At 37.5% G+C, this 16231-nt stretch overlaps 1 protein-coding gene across 1 annotated transcript; it reads left to right on the plus strand.

The window, feature by feature from the left end:
* Window positions 1-917: 917 nt before the first annotated feature.
* LOC139725158 (ubiquitin carboxyl-terminal hydrolase 4-like) lies at window positions 918-15548 on the plus strand. Its single transcript, XM_071636249.1, has 6 exons — window positions 918-1038; window positions 8161-8288; window positions 9763-9893; window positions 10414-10540; window positions 13839-13984; window positions 15207-15548. Exons 1-6 carry the CDS (start codon window positions 941-943, stop codon window positions 15351-15353), a joined length of 777 nt encoding a protein of 258 aa, XP_071492350.1. The 5' UTR covers window positions 918-940; the 3' UTR covers window positions 15354-15548.
* The last annotated feature ends 683 nt before the right edge of the window (window positions 15549-16231 follow it).

A 16231-nucleotide genomic window follows, 5' to 3' on the forward strand; every position in this document is an offset into this window, starting at 1 on the left:
TCAAATGAATGCAATTCATTTCAATTCAATTCAATTCAATTCAATTCAATTCAATTCAATTCAATTCAATTCAATTCAATGTTTTATTTCATTTTTCGACGAGAACATAATAAGACATCACTTTAAAAAATACAGGCCTACAATGAAACCGATATATATAGAACTCGCATCATCCACTTCGATAGATGTATAATAGGGCCACATCATGGCACACAGTGCCACACACACATGAACACACAAACAAGTTGAGTAAAATTCGTTCACGGAATCTATCTAGTGGATCTGTATTGATAGAGATGATCGATGATTTAGTAAGCCCGAAGGAGAGAGGGAGAGAGAGAGATGGAGAGAGAGAGAGAGAGGGGGGATTTAAATATAATCGAACCGTTATTTACGGACGAATATATGTGATTCTCTTTATACGCAAAGTATTTTTTTTTTCGTGCCGACGTATGTGTCTTTTTTAATCTGAGCTCTGATTCACACGGTCTGCATTGGTGCAGCCACGTCTCCGTTTTAATCGATTGTGTACCCAGAAAGGAATGTGGTGAATGATATATGAAATTGAAACACTACTGAACCAAATTATGAAAATAGTAATAATAAAGAATGAATGCGATATCGGGTAGTAAATGCAGGAAGGATCACCTTTCTTAACTTCATACCGATAAAGTCCTCTTTTTAACCACGCAACTAGTGCAATCGTCCTGTTTTTCATAGGATTGTGCAAGTAGGTCCTACAGATGAAATATCGTCACATCTGATAACGTGAAATGTGCAAAAATATACACGAGCTCTATCACAAGATACGGAGGTGCTCCACATATAGACTACATATTTCTCGTGAATGGTACATACAGGAAATAAAAACGGACGTGCACATGACGTCACTGTTATTACATTCCCAAGATGCCATTTCACTACTGACAGCACGCGCAACATGGCGGAAGGTGGAGGCACCGGAGTTCCTGAACTGAAACAGCAAAATCGCATGATTCGTGATCTTCTCGACACACCACTGGTAAAAGGGGACACATGGTAAGAGATGCCATGATTCAAAATTATCCCAAGTTGGAGGTTAAGTAGTAGTTTTACTGGATCTTCCATTCTAACCAGTCGTAAGAAAGAGCCGGTATCCTTCCACGTACGAGTTGAGTGTGTGCTGCATGCATGAGACGGAACTTGGTCCGTTCGCGTTCGTGAACCACAGCAGGCAGGACAAGAATGAATCAGCATACGACTACCGTAGACTACTACAGTGAAGTCACAGAAGACCGCTGCGCTGCTACAAGCCGGCGTATACGGCACTCTATTCCCCTAGCGTATTAAAATTACACTCAGTATTATGCTCCCATACTGAGTTACACCATAGCATGCGTCGCGTCGTATCTTCAGTGGGCATCTAATGTGATTAGAGTCCAGTGGCAGTAACGTTCAAAACATATCCATTGTGGGTAAAAAAAAGGAGAAAAGAAGGAGGAGACAAGATAATTACATTTCTGTTATTTTTCTACTAACGTTAATACGTACAGACCCTCTTTGCATTTGCTCTAATCTAAAGTTAAACTTACTTGTAAATATTACATTTGTACAATTATTATTAGAGGTCTACCCAGGTTGCAAATACAAGTCTTGACTTTGTAGAAACCTCTAACAATCAATCATGTCTGATTCTTAGGCTGCGTTCACATAACGTTAGAAGTATGGTAGGTGTGCAACACACCGACCGGGTCCATATCGACCGACCGCGCGCTATAATGGAATTGCGCGTACAGAAAGAAAATGTACGCATGGGTCTACGCGCAACGGTGTTCGATTCTCCACTGGGCTAAGCTACCGAGTAAAATGTGGCGAAAACAACTAGTCTAAGTATTCCCTCTAAATTACCGAAATTTAGCAAAATCGAATAAGGTTTATCGTGTAACTACATATAACTAGGCCTACCTTTGCTGACTCGTTGTTAGATGTAGAGTATCCTTTCGTAATAAATTTGACGATTTTGACCGCAAAATTGTCACCGCCGCTTGTACGATCGTGCACATACGTTACACATACACATGACATAAACATTTTGTCGCCTGCTACGACCGTACGAGTTGATACAGAAACGAGAAATGAATGTGAAAAAACAAACCGACTCATCTAATTTATTTCAATTACGATGAAAAGTTTCCTGATGAAAATCAATTCAAATTCATCAAACAGTCCTTCAGAAGTAATATCGAAGGATTCAAAATATATTCAAATATTATTGGGGGAAAAATGACGGCTAGAAAAAAAAACAGCGGCCTGTCGAAAAAATCATTTAAGTGCCCTTTTACGTACATGTATTGTCAGGGTGATCGGTTGAAATGAGCAGGGCAACTGAGTGCGGAAAAAATGACACCCCACGCGTTCGAAGCCGCCATCTAAGAGCGCGTACCTCAGATCGCATTTTCAGTGCGCGCTTGTGAATCCGGAATATTTTCTCCACACGTGAGTAAAATTTCAGGCAAATTGTGAGATTTTTCACGTTCCTATTGATAGAAAAACGTTAGGTGACCAGTTTTATGAACACCCAACCATATACTATTCGGGGCTCGTTTTCGAGGGCACGCGAATAGCTTGAATCGAACGATAGGATTTCCTCACACCGGTTCACATAGAGAGGGCAATATTCGAAAGTACCAAATACCTGCGACTAGTATAGCAAAGTGGGAATCGAGCTTGTTCGATTTTCTTGCAGCGTATACCGTCTCTCGTTTATGAAATAATGACAATTTTGGTCTGGATTTGCCCTTTAGCAAAAATAAGCATGTAGACTGACATTCTGATGCAGTTAAGAAATCGTTAATAAGATTTGCTGGAATGTAGGAGGAAGAAATCCTCACTGCATGGGATGATGAGTTGACGGTGCGGGTGATGGTGTACTCGGTGCCGGAATACCGAATACCGAATACTTCTATGTGAACGCAGCCTAATGGAGTCATGTCTAATGTTACATCTTAAGTTACACTACAGCAAAGTAATACTTGTTGTATTGTAGTTACAGACGCAGTGTAGATCTACACGGACGTGATTTTACTCTGATCTAGGCCCCCTAAATTAACTTAACCGTTTTAATGAGACAAGACTTTTTCCCTGCCATTTGCGCTATCAAATTTAGGTAGATGCCTTCCTAACTGCGACCAGCCCAAAAGCAAAGCATGTTTGGACTGCGAGTGTAAGGATTTGGTGTCTCATACATACAAAGTAGATGCAGTGGTGTCTTTGCCTGTGTAATTCAACATCAAAATTTGATTTATTTTAAATTTGAATAGATTAGGACCCTTCATACTTCACTTAGAATGGTACCAGGGGTAGAGGTCTAGGTGTAGGGCCTACTACTAGTACAAGTGCCTACTACGTACTAGATACGTTGTAGTTGATTGTTGACAACTCGTGCTGCACAAAATTTGGTTCCTCCAAAAGAAGTCTACAAACATGTACAGTGTTACAGTACTTGTACGAAGTACCAAATCTTGACATCTACATGTATAGCCCGAACATGCTTCGCACTAGGGCTGGTTGTAGTTTTGGTCTAGCCTGCTCTAGCTGTGCAGCTACAACTGTAGAACATAAAACTTTAGGTTAGTTTCATCATGAAAGTCTTATTTGAGACCTTTTCCTCATAAAAAGACATACTTGTGAGATACTCAAGTCCATGAAGTGGATTTTACCTCTGGGCAATTCCACGGTATGTAGGACACAGATGCCGAAAATTCAAAATGATATTTGTTTCAAACACCATACATTTTCAGACAATACTTGAGTTGAAGTTTTAAGAATCAGTATTTTTTTCAATAAAAGCGGCCATTTTGATTTTCAAAATGGCTGCCAAAATATGCCTATAACTCAATGGTGAGAAAGAGTGTATTGTCACATAATTTACCCTCTGTATATCCACTTTACTAGTACTCTAAACAACAATCTTTTATATGTATGCAGTTACCAGACATGTCTTTTACCACATGATAGAAAGAAAAAGCTGGTTGCGTTGAAGAATTTCATAAAAACTTTTAATTAGTTTGACAATGATGGATGTAACGTCAGTTACCAAAAACAAGGAATTTTTAACTTTATTCATCAAAGAAAGTGAGCTGTATGATGTAACTTAGGATTTCTAATGTATGCCCGTATGCCTTCCTTTCAATACCAGAAAATAAGGATACTTGGCATACTGGAGAGTCAAATGAACACATCAAAATGTGTAACGTCAGTTACCGAAACGTCATATACCAGTATGTAACGTCAGTTACCATGACAGTAATTATAACTTAGGCAAATTTTTTGACTTTAGGCCATTCAAAACACCTGGGAAGTCAAAGGTTATCAACAAAGAGCAGCAATCCCTTTGATAGGGAATGATGTCATCACCATGGTACACTGTATGTCCATGGATACATTTTTTGTGGTTCATTTTATCTTATTTATTTATTTATATTTTTTTTGGTGGAGGGGGCTTGAGCTTTTGATTTTCGGTTCAGCACAAGTTTAAGGTTAAATCATCTGGAAGTTTAGGTTTACCACATGCAATATATAATGCACTCAAATTACTATACAGTACATTCACAGTCCTACGGGACGATAAAGCTACCAAATTTGTAGGCCTAATCAATATGTGGTTGCATGGTAACCACCTTTTTCTATTAAAAAGCTTGTGTACAGCTGTATACCAACAGTTTCATAATCTTTACTAATGACTACTTTTGCTAGCATTTTTCTTTTTTTTTTCTGGAAGCTTAGTGAAGTTTCTACCTCAATGCAAATGCAGGAAGAGATATATTTCTTCACTTGCACTTATATGTTTGGTTTAGTTAATATGGCACATCTTGAAATGGTACATAAGCAGGCCTGACATAAGGCATGTACTGTCATTACTGTTTGAAACTAACACTGACGTTTAACAATAATGTTGCTCAAAGTGAGAGGTGATTCTAGAGTAAAATAAAAAAAACTGTTCATATTTGTTGATTACTTTATTTCATTCATGCAGGGACATTTGTGTAATACATGATAATTATGAACAGGAAGATTCGTTTATATTGATCTTAAAATTCTTTCATTGCAAAGTCCTATTTCTTGGTATGTGGGATGTATTTGCAAGCCTTGATATACCAGTGAAAAGGAAAAGAAAAACAATTACATTCCTTCAAGCAAGGAATAAACAAATGCCCCTTTGACCAAAAAAGCATGCTTCTTCTTTACAGAAAAAATATTAAAAGTGTAACACTAATCATATAAATCAGTATTGATAATGGAGATCATTTTGTTATTTGTGGCCCTAACAATGCCTTGAGGGAGAAGGAGTAAAATAAAGAAAAGAAGAAAGAATATATCACAGTGGATTTCACTTAAATACTTTTATTTGTATGTGTTTTTCCCCATGACCTGAAAGATATGTTTTTTTTTCACACACAAAAATATCTGTGTTTTGTGTAGTACTGCAGGGCATTATGGGTGGGGTACTCTAGATAGAAACTTTCCTGTTCATAAAAAAAAAACCCCAAAAAACCCTTAGTTATGTCAATATTAGATACTTGGAACTGCTGAATCTAGATGGCTCTGTGTAATCATAACTGTTGAATAAAATTTCAATCTTAAGACAAATGTCAAGAAATATCCTCTGGTGCATTTACATTATTTTTGCTCAACTGTGCTATGGCATGGGGGGGGGGGGGAGCTTGCCCCCTAAGGGCCCCACCCCATTTGTGCCTTTAGATTTTGTTTTAATTTGTTACTAAGTAAATGCCTCGGATTGTTACTGGTATACTGCAGCAGTATAATAACCTGTTAAATAAGTTAGTTCTTTGTAAACCCCATAGCAAAAGTATGTGTAACGTCAGTTACGTAACGTCAGTTACTGACATGTTTCCCTTTAAGTTTTCATTAAACACAAAGAAAATGGACTAATGTTTCATTTCATTTGGGTATTTGTAATTGGTAAACCAAGCTATGATTCCATATCAAACAAATCACTCTGAAAGGTCAGAATTATAAAATATCACAAAACTATTCCTAATCATGATTTTCCATGTGTAAACCCTATGGCAAATGTAAGCGTAACGTCAGTTACGTAACGTCAGTTACCGTCATGCCTTCATTGAAATTGGCATGGTGCTAAAAGGAAATATCTAAAGTGCACATTATTTTGCACACCTGTTCCCAAGAACCTAGGTATATTGCCATATAAAGCACATAAAGTTTAGAAGTCAGGGACATGAGATATTTCCATTTAAATCTACTCCATAATTTCCCATGTCCTTTTTCCGTAACGTCAGTTACCGACACATTTTCACTTGCTATGTGATAAGAAATGCAGTTTGAGAGAAAAACTTTCCACCCATTTCTTCATTCTCATGAACTCATTCATCAATGCTAATTACAAGCCCCAGGTGCTTTCATTCACAAAACTACAACATAAACAATTTCATGAAAATCCTTACGCGTAACGTCAGTTACCGTGGAATTGCCCCTCTGTACATAACTTTATATGAGCAGCTTGGCCATTTTGAGATAAAATTTGTGTAAAGACTTTTATGTGATGACTTCATGAAACATACCCCAGTCTACATGTATGTCTGCATTGCTCATTCAGACATTAAGTCATCTAATATTATAGAATGGGTAACGAGAATCCTGCGATCTGATTGGTCGAGAGCTATGTGTTCATTTTTACTGGCCGCACGCTGAGTCACAGTGGTAAACATGTTATTGCGCACTCAGCAAGAGTAAGTGTACTTGTAACAAAGGTTCGCGCACTAAAGCAAGCGTTCGCGCACTCAGCTTGGCCATGCATCCAGTAAAACTGATGCATGGCTGGCCATGCATCCAGTAAAAACGGTAAGTACGGGTATGCTGCCTGTTTACGGCAAGCCAAAAGGCATCCAGTAATTTTGTCATCGTGTAACACGATAGAAAAATGAGTTTTTGACAAGAAAATTACCCATTCTATAAATCAGGTGACGCACATGTCTTTTCGTGCGTCAGTCGGAATATAGTGTGCATGCGGTAACTATGGAATTTAGCCTAAACCCACTTGGCTTCGCCTCGTGGGTTAAGCATTCCATAGTTACCTTATGCACACAATTCCGACTGACGCACTCAGACCTGTGCGTCATTTGTATACAACTTTAAAACAGCAACAAACTACATTGTGTATACAAATGATTGGACAGCCGCCATCTCGCCGCCTCCTCTCTCAATGCTCATTTTTCCATCGATTATCGGTACATCATCAACTGGTCTGCATGCCTTTTCCTCAGGGTATCAATACCAGCAACCTACTTCGGAAGACATGACCACCCAGGCAAATATGTCATACCCAAAGCTACAATAGACGCATTCAAATTTGCAACTTTCCCAAGGTCAATTCGACTATGGAATAATTTACTGCTATCTGTGATACTCACTTCAAACCCAGCCATATTCACAGAGAGGTTGCGCTGCCCTTCATCAATAAGATGCAACCTCCTGCTGGGTCCCACGTGCTGTAGAAAGGGACCAATGTTTTCACTTGCACGGACACTCTCGCTTTTATTGTACATAAGAAAGACATGCACAACCTTGTTACCTTAGCACCTCCATTGGCACACAACGCGATTTGCATCCCGGTATAGCTTCCTTGAAGCTGCGATTGGGATTACTGCAAAAGTAACAAGTAACAAGCAAAACTTTTTTTTTTTTTTTGGTCAAGAATTAGATCTACCAACATAAAACTTGTACCTGTAGACAATACTGGACTCTACAAGTTCTAGAGACAGAGAAAGGCTAGAGGTGAAGACCTTTATTTGCAATACTGGTCAATTTCAGTTCGTTTGGGAGATTGTTCTGGATTCCACAACTGTACAACACTATGTGTGTGCACACTTTCTTTCACAGTGACTTGCTCACCAAACTGATTTCTCATTGGCTATAGCAATGGTGTTTTCCATTGCACATCTGTCTGGGGAATTTCCCTTTGGAGACTGCTTCATGTTCGCCATTATGTTATGGGGTTCATGAACGACTTAGTGTAGTGTTTGATGTGACTCTGTATACCCTCTTTCAATTATGGATTTACAATATTGATGTCATAATTAAATTATTCAGATGTTTGAAATATGTTTGTCCCCCCCCCCCCCTTTTCCTTTGAAACACTAGGTACCTGATTGACAGCAGATGGTATAAACAGTGGAAGAAGTATGTTGGCTATGATAGCTGGGACGTCTACAACATGGGCAACGATGCCTCCAACCCTGGTCCAGTGGACAACTCGGGGATATTTGTTGGTAAGAAGTGTAGCTAATGACAAGTAACCTAGCTGTCACTCATATCCATATTGTTTGACAAAATACGACAAGAATACCATTTGGTGTTCAATTCATAAACTGGGGGAAAAATAGTGAGAAAAGAAGTGCATCATATTTGTATGTGTGCAAAAATGGCAAAATAAGAATGTACATGGTAGTCATTACTGTTTGAAAGAAAATAATAAAGATATCAGGTAATATGTCCATGCAGGTACATTTCCGAAATCTGCATTCATATCACATATTGCCCAATTAAAACTTTCGATGTTAATCACATTTCTGGTAAGCAGTGTGCATTTGTTGTGTCATAGATTTCTTATTTGAAATATACCCCTGTGCGATTTATAATGTACAGCATCTGACTGTAAAATTGTACATTACCTCAACCAGCAAATTTTGAAGGGGCATCTTGGTTTCTCATACTCATGACTCGAGGCATGTTAAAGGGATGGTATAGTAGTGGTTGAGATGAGGATTCAGCTTTTAACTTGCTGCAAGATACATAAAAAACACTTTTATGAAATGTTACAGAGCATACCATTAAGGAGGAATTCAGAACTTATTTTTTGAAAATTGGTTTTGAAATGGATGAGACATTAAAAAACAAAGTAATCCTGTTAAAGGTGGGTCCCACCTTTCATTAGGATGGCTTTGTTTTGGATATGTCAGCCATTTCAAAACCAATTTTCATCGAATAAACTTTGAATTCCTCATAGAATTATGTGCTCTTTCATATAGCATAAGAGATTTCTCATTATCTCAAAAAATAATCATCAAAAGAAGTTGGAAACCTGAAGCACCATCTCAACCCAAACTGTACCATCCCTTTAAGGGTTCTTTGGCATAGGTGAAAAATATGTTTGATTATATGTTAAGATGAAAACACAAGTTAATAGTCCTCATGACTGTTTGCTTTGACAGCAAATTTCTGGTGGGTGAGATGTTTGACTATATCCTAACACTGTTCTGCAGTAGACAGCATTTTTTTCCTCCATATTCCAATAACAGGTGTTTCACTTGTAGCAATTACAGTACTTTCTAGTCCCATGCTCTACATGTGGAATCAGTTACCCAAAACCATCCAAACAGTACCTTTACTAGATACCTTTCATTTGTAACGCTTGTTTGATGACTGATTTTGTGTCATCATGTAAAGTGCTGTGAAATAAATTTGCATTGAGTGCTGTAGAAAATTTGCAGAGATAACAGAGTGCACTCACATGTAAAAGAAACATGTTTAGAATGCAACTTCACAGCAATGTTGTAAAAATTCAGGTTCCCTAATTTTTTGTCTGTGCTTCTTTATCTACTTTATTGTTTGTCTGTAGCAAAATTTAAATTTAACAAAGGAAAAATGCCCATCCTGAGGACTTTGTTATAATAGGAGTCACCTGTATATTTGATGCCATAGTTGGAAAATGTCTATTTGATTTTTATCAATCGGTCACTACAGATGGTCAAGTGGGTACTCTGAAGGAGCATCTCATTGATGAGTTGGACTACGTCTTGGTGCCAACTGAGGCGTGGAAACTGCTGACCAAGTGGTACGGTGTGGTTGCCAACCAGCCTCCAATGCCAAGAAAGGTGACTTTCCCATGGTTTTTGTTAAACCTCAGTATACAATTACTACAAACATGAAATACCAGCAAGGAAGAGAAATTATTGCAAGCATCCTGTATTGGAGTGATTGATAGACTGAAATAATGGCTTTCACAGATTAGTCATATATATGTACATGTACAATCCATGCATACCCTGATGATGTAGACTCATTCTATTTAAGTGCATTTGGCCTATATTCCATTCATTAATTCATTTATGTATGTTCAACCCAAGAGAAGGCGGGATTTTAGTGACAAATTTTGCCGCTTTGTAGAGCTAAATGACATGCAAATGTAAGTTAAGTATAACATTTGCATGTCATTTAGCTCTACTTACAATATCAATTTCTGGAAAAGTGTTGTGAAATTGCAAGACTGAGGTTCTCACTCTTCCACTAGGGCAGAATATCATGATGACCTTTCTTGGATGAGAAACTCGCCACGCTGACATGACAGGCAATCCACTAAGAACTGTTTTCGCTCCTAATTTCATCCCTCTGTAGGTTGTGGAGTATGGAATGTTTGTCAAGCACTGCAAAGTGGAGGTGTACCTGATGGAGTTCAAACTGTGCGAGCACAGTGAGCCGGACAAGGTCATTTCTCAGAAGTTCAGCAAGGCTGACACGATAGGTGAGTCTTTCAAACCGTTGTATTTAAAAAGGGAATGAATAAGTGTTTTTGTGCAAAACTATTTGACACTTCTTTCACAATTCATCAAAACCCTCACTGTCAAACCAGAAATTTTCTTGTGTATGAAACTTTTGCCAATTTCGCAAGGAGCCAAGATTCGCGACAGTTATATGCATGCAATAGTTTTTGTCTACAAAATGCATTTAATGCCAGTGACAATTCATGAAAATTTCATGCCGCAAAACAAGGGGCTTTTGGCTCCAATCCGTGAAAGTTTCATTCCATGATTGTCTCTGACTTTACAGCGTTCGTTCGGGAAGGGGGGGGGGGGTTGGGGTGTGGACCCGATTAATAAAGATCTACAAAGCAATGATTCATGTAACTCAATGCATGTGATAAAAAAAATTCTCATCAATTACAAGTGTGTCAGTTCAGATGGACAGAATTAGATTCAGATAAAGATCCACAAAGCAATGTTTCATGTAACTCAGTACATGTGATAAAAAAATTTCTCATCAATTACAAGTGTGTCAGTTCAGATGGACAGACTTAGATTCCTGCCTGATTACTCGATTCAATGCGATTCAGATAATTATGCGATCTTGTACTTCTACTAGATTAAGGAGAAGAATTTACGTCAGTCTGTTTCGAAATGACATTTGAAACAGATACAGTTGTATATGACTGGCAGGGCGATGTTGTGGTCATATGCTACATAAGCCTTCATGCCTAAAATACAGTCACAAATGCAATTTTGAGAAAGTTATCAGCATGCAGTGTCTGTATTCTCAAAGCCTCCTTGTAAATAAGTAATCACCCAATGGGAATAGTAGGTGATTACTGAAATTACTCTGTACCTCTTGGGTGCATTACATGTACATTTAGGGAGGAAAATACATTTTTTAATTTGGCCTGTACAGGTTTGCAGTCATCAATTATTTAGCTTAGCACTCTGTCTTCAGTTAACATGTTAATTATTAAAGGCAGCATAACCAACTGGGAAAATGATGTGATACAGTGTAATATACATAAGAGCATTGCAACATTCAATATAAAGATGGAAAGTCGGAAAGACCAAAAGTCTTCAGTGAAACCTCATTTTATTGTCGTCAAATTGAGGTTACTACCCCCTGATGGACTGTCGTCCCTCAAAGAAAAACAAATACAGCAACTGTCACCTCTGACATTTGATGCAATGGCCTGGATATGTGGGGAATGCCGCCCTCTGTAATGTCACAACATCTTAAGTGGCTCAGAAGGGGGTGACATGTCACAAGGGTGGGAAAAGATCCTCTGCATGTACACCAAACCAAGTGATTATTTGATTGTTTCTCGAAAGACGTCACACATCAAATCAAACAGAGGAGCTGTACGATAATGGGTTTGTATCACACTCGCAATTGCGCACAAAGGGTGGGCTTGTACAAACCGTAAGAGAGGTGAACAGTATGCTTAGTAGATAGATCAATTTGATGTTCACAAGGTGGGGTACATGTAGCTTTAATAATTCAGTAGTAAGTGGCAAGGATGCCATGCTATTCCAGATGTTAGTACTGGAAAAGGATAGTGACTGGCAGTTGTAGTATTCAACTGCTATGCTGATGGTTATGACAGTTGGTGAGCATTGTGAAACTTGGAATATCTCCAATTAAAGTGAAATTTATTCAAATGTAGAGGTTTACTTTAATGAATATAATACAAAAAAGGAAACCAAAAACAAACCAATAAAAAAGAAATGTCATATTCTTGCAAGTGGTGCATAAGTTTGTTTGTTTGTGTTTTGTTTTGTTTTTTTAATTTGGTGGAGAATATGTACATGTCTGTTACCTCGTAATTCGTTGAAGACGAGCTGATTTTGCTACGATATGCATTTCCCATAAACACCTGCTGGAGTATACTCGGGGGAGCATTTCATAAAGTGTTTTGTCTGATGAATTTGTTGGACAAATTTGCTCTCAGCCAATCAGATACAAGGATTTCAGTAGCTTATAATAGATTGTCAGAAGAATATCCAACAAAGTGCTTCATGAATGCCCTCCAGAGCTAGTCTTCAACAGGTTAAAGGTCCTCATTTAAGGTTATTAATACCTTACATATTATTTGATGTGATGAATGCCCAATTCTTTTTATTTCACGTACTATTAACAGGAAATTTAGTGAGGGTATGTGTGGATACTTTAATGGGAGACTTATGAGAATATATGATCACCCTAAGTTCTGTAGCATTTGTGACCAGGGTCAATTTCAGTCTTTTCACACTTGTGGAGCATCAAGGTCCCACAACTATGATATGCTGAGTGTGAGTTCAATACAACTTCTTTGATTTTGTTGTGTATTTCAACCATTTAAAAAAACTTTTTACATGGAGTTACATGTAATTTCCACTTTACAAAAATTGAAAGTACCTGGTGTACCAGTAACTTTGTTAGTATTATGTAGGAGACATTACACTGTATCTGTAATTCAATAATTTCAATATCATGTGACATGAGAGCCTCGTGTAAGCAATAACTTGAGCACAGGAAATCTTTGTACATTATTATCATAGCAAAGCTGTTTGTGTTATGGTGAAATTTATGTGGATGCTCCTTTGTTGAAGTTCTTTACTTTGACACAGTTTCATAATCATCAATACAAACTCAGCCTACCTCTTATCATGGATTTTATCATCATGCACTGCATCAAGTCTCACAGTGTGACTCAAAATGAGGAAAAATCAATACTGTGTATGCATTTTCACTGGGCTTTTATGTTACATGCAAATCTCGCTATTTGGTTGTTCTTTGTGAATTTAGCAACACCTGAGAGTAGTAACTCTGATCCCGACATAAATGCAGCATGCACACCTACATTTCTCCATTCATTACCATACTTCACGATCACAATTTTAACAACTTGCAAAATTGTGAGGAAGTCCTAATGTGAGAAAAATTTGACTAGCTTAATATACATATATGGCATATACTGTACAGTGCACTCCCGTTATAATGAACGTGGTTATAACAAAATTTCGGTTACAATGAAGTAAAAATTCAGGCTGCCACATTATCTGCTCTATGTATTTTTAATGTTTTATTGTTTATTTGTTCAGTTATACCAAAATTTTGATATCATACAAAAGAAAACTGTCAGTCCCGAGTATGTCGTTATAATGGGAGTCCACTGTACAGTATTTGAATGCTAAATGCAAACATAGTGATGTAACACCACTAAAGCCAAACTTGTTTGTCGTCCATTTTAAAACTATTTGTCTCCCTGAATGCAGTCGAGTGTTTCCTTTCTGATTTCATGCCTGCAGAAACGATAGAGAATGAGATGAGGAAATTATTCAACATTGAGGAGGAGAAGGAGACGAGGATATGGAACAAGTACATGAGTAATACCTATGAGCAACTCAGTAAGAGGGAGAATACAGTACAGGATGCTGGGCTGTATCAAGGACAGGTAATTAAGAATGTGCTTTTTTTAATGTAAAATGCAAATGAGTGAGTGGTTGACGTCATCATCTGACAATTTTCCATTGATGGTGTGCAAAAAAAAAAGGACAAATTCAATTCTTTTACTATAAAAGTACAAAACAAATGCTACAATAGGAAACTTAGTAGAAGACAGTCAGACGAATTAGGATTTGATAATGGGGCAGAATTAATTGTAAACAAAAAAGAAAACAAAATGCGAGATGTCAAGATTTTCTTTACAAACTATATATGTTGCAAGCTTTGAGGCAATGCCATCATACCATCATAACCCACTACGTGCATAATCATACAACTGTGCCAGAAATGTGAATGTTTTATAGCGAAATTAATTTTCACAATTCAAATAACTTCATTATTGTTTTTTTTCCTGATTTGATCAAATTCTCACTCTTGTGCTTGTACAATTATATTTTCTTCTCAGACTCACTTTTGACTAGTCCAGAATTCCATTTTAACAAATCTTCCCCTTGGCTTTGAACATTGAACACTATTCAGGTCAGACTTTCCACTGATCATGTTCATTGTGCGTCCTACTAAGTCATATTTGTGTTTTGAAGTGTTACAAACAATGAGAATTGTATAGTCTACTTTTTGTTTCATTATATCTTATCCCAGATATAGTATGTATGACTTTGTTGAATCATGTAGTCAGAAAAAGAAGAAGATATTTTGAGTTAGAAGGGATTTATTGTTAAGAGGAACTTATTCAGAACACACCAGAATGGAAAGAGGAGTAATATGACATATCTGTCACATTTACCATATTCTGACCTTTGACACTTTTCATTGAGGTAATGGGAAAGCAGAATGTTCCTCCTACTAACAGAAAAATGCTATTGTGTAATTACATTACCACTAACTTGACATGTTGTGAATTATTGTTAGCCTATAGCTGTATCAGTGGCAGATCCAGGGGGGGGGGGGGGGGAGTGGGGGAGGGGGTGCACGGGACTCTTGCCCCCTCTTTATTTTTTTTTTTGTTTAACAAAAAAATAAAAATAAAAAAGGGGGGAGACGCGTGCACCCCCTTTGATTTTGTAAAGGTGCCTCCCCTTTACGGAATTCCTGGATCCACCCTTGTTTATGTTTCCTGCAGTATTCCATTGAGACACAACAAGATAGGTATGTGCATCCTTCCATTATTTCCTCTCTACCAATGCTATTATTGTTTGATTATTCTCATGCAGGTCCTTGTTATAGAACAGAAAAACAAAGATGGCACGTGGCCACGGCAACCAACAAGCAATAACAGCACCTCAAATAGTTCTTACAAAGACAGCTCCAGTAGCACAACTTCAAATAGTAGATATATAACAGGATCAAGTAGAAGGTAAGAGAAAGCCTGGTTTGTGTACCCCCTTTTTGGGAAGGGTAGTTTTTTTTACCTACCTGACGATTCATCAAGAATCCAATATTAAAGGGTGTGTACAGTTCTGGTCGAGGTGAGGATTTAGCTTTTAACGTTTTGCGAGATATTCAGAAACCACTCTATGAGATGTCAAAGAGCATGCAATTCTAGAGGGTATCACAAGTTTATTTGATGAAAATCAGTTTTGAAATGGCTGAGATATCCAAAAACAAAGTGAAACAAAGAGATCCTAATAAAGTTGTGGCATGTCGCCTTTTATTATTATTACTTTTTTGGATATCTCAGCCATTTCAAAAACAATTTTCATCAAATAAATGTTTAATCCTTCTTAAAATGGCATGCTCTTTCATATTTCATAAGCGGTTTCTCATTATCTCACTTAGAAATGTTCAAAACGTGAATCCCTTACCTCGACCAGTACTGTATAGTCCCTTTAAACAGGCGTAAGGAGAATGCATCTTTAAAATGAAAAGGGCAATATTGTGTTCTATCAATTTGTAATCCAAAAGCAAATGCTCCTAACTGTAAATGTCACCCACAGAAACGGCTGAATTGAGTGATGGGAAATGCCTTGTCCTTTTCTGCAAGTTTTAGATTTTTTTGTACCCATTAATTTTGCTTATGACTGGAGTAATGTGCCTGAAAACAAAACTGGCATACAGTGTGTGTATAGATTGGTATGTGAGGAATAAGGTATGTATTTGTCCCCCAAAATAATTTGCATTATCATATCAGTATTTTGTCAGGTACAGTAGCATGCAGTGTGTTTGTATGACTTGCAATATCTCAAAATTTGTCCCCTTTTTAATCTCAATGTGCACACTGGCTTCTCATAATTTGCTC

This window comes from Diadema antillarum, unplaced genomic scaffold, assembly GCF_040938485.1.
Source record: "Diadema antillarum isolate AM-2024a unplaced genomic scaffold, OU_Dant_1.0 seq00000017_RagTag, whole genome shotgun sequence".
NCBI lineage: Eukaryota > Metazoa > Echinodermata > Echinoidea > Diadematoida > Diadematidae > Diadema > Diadema antillarum.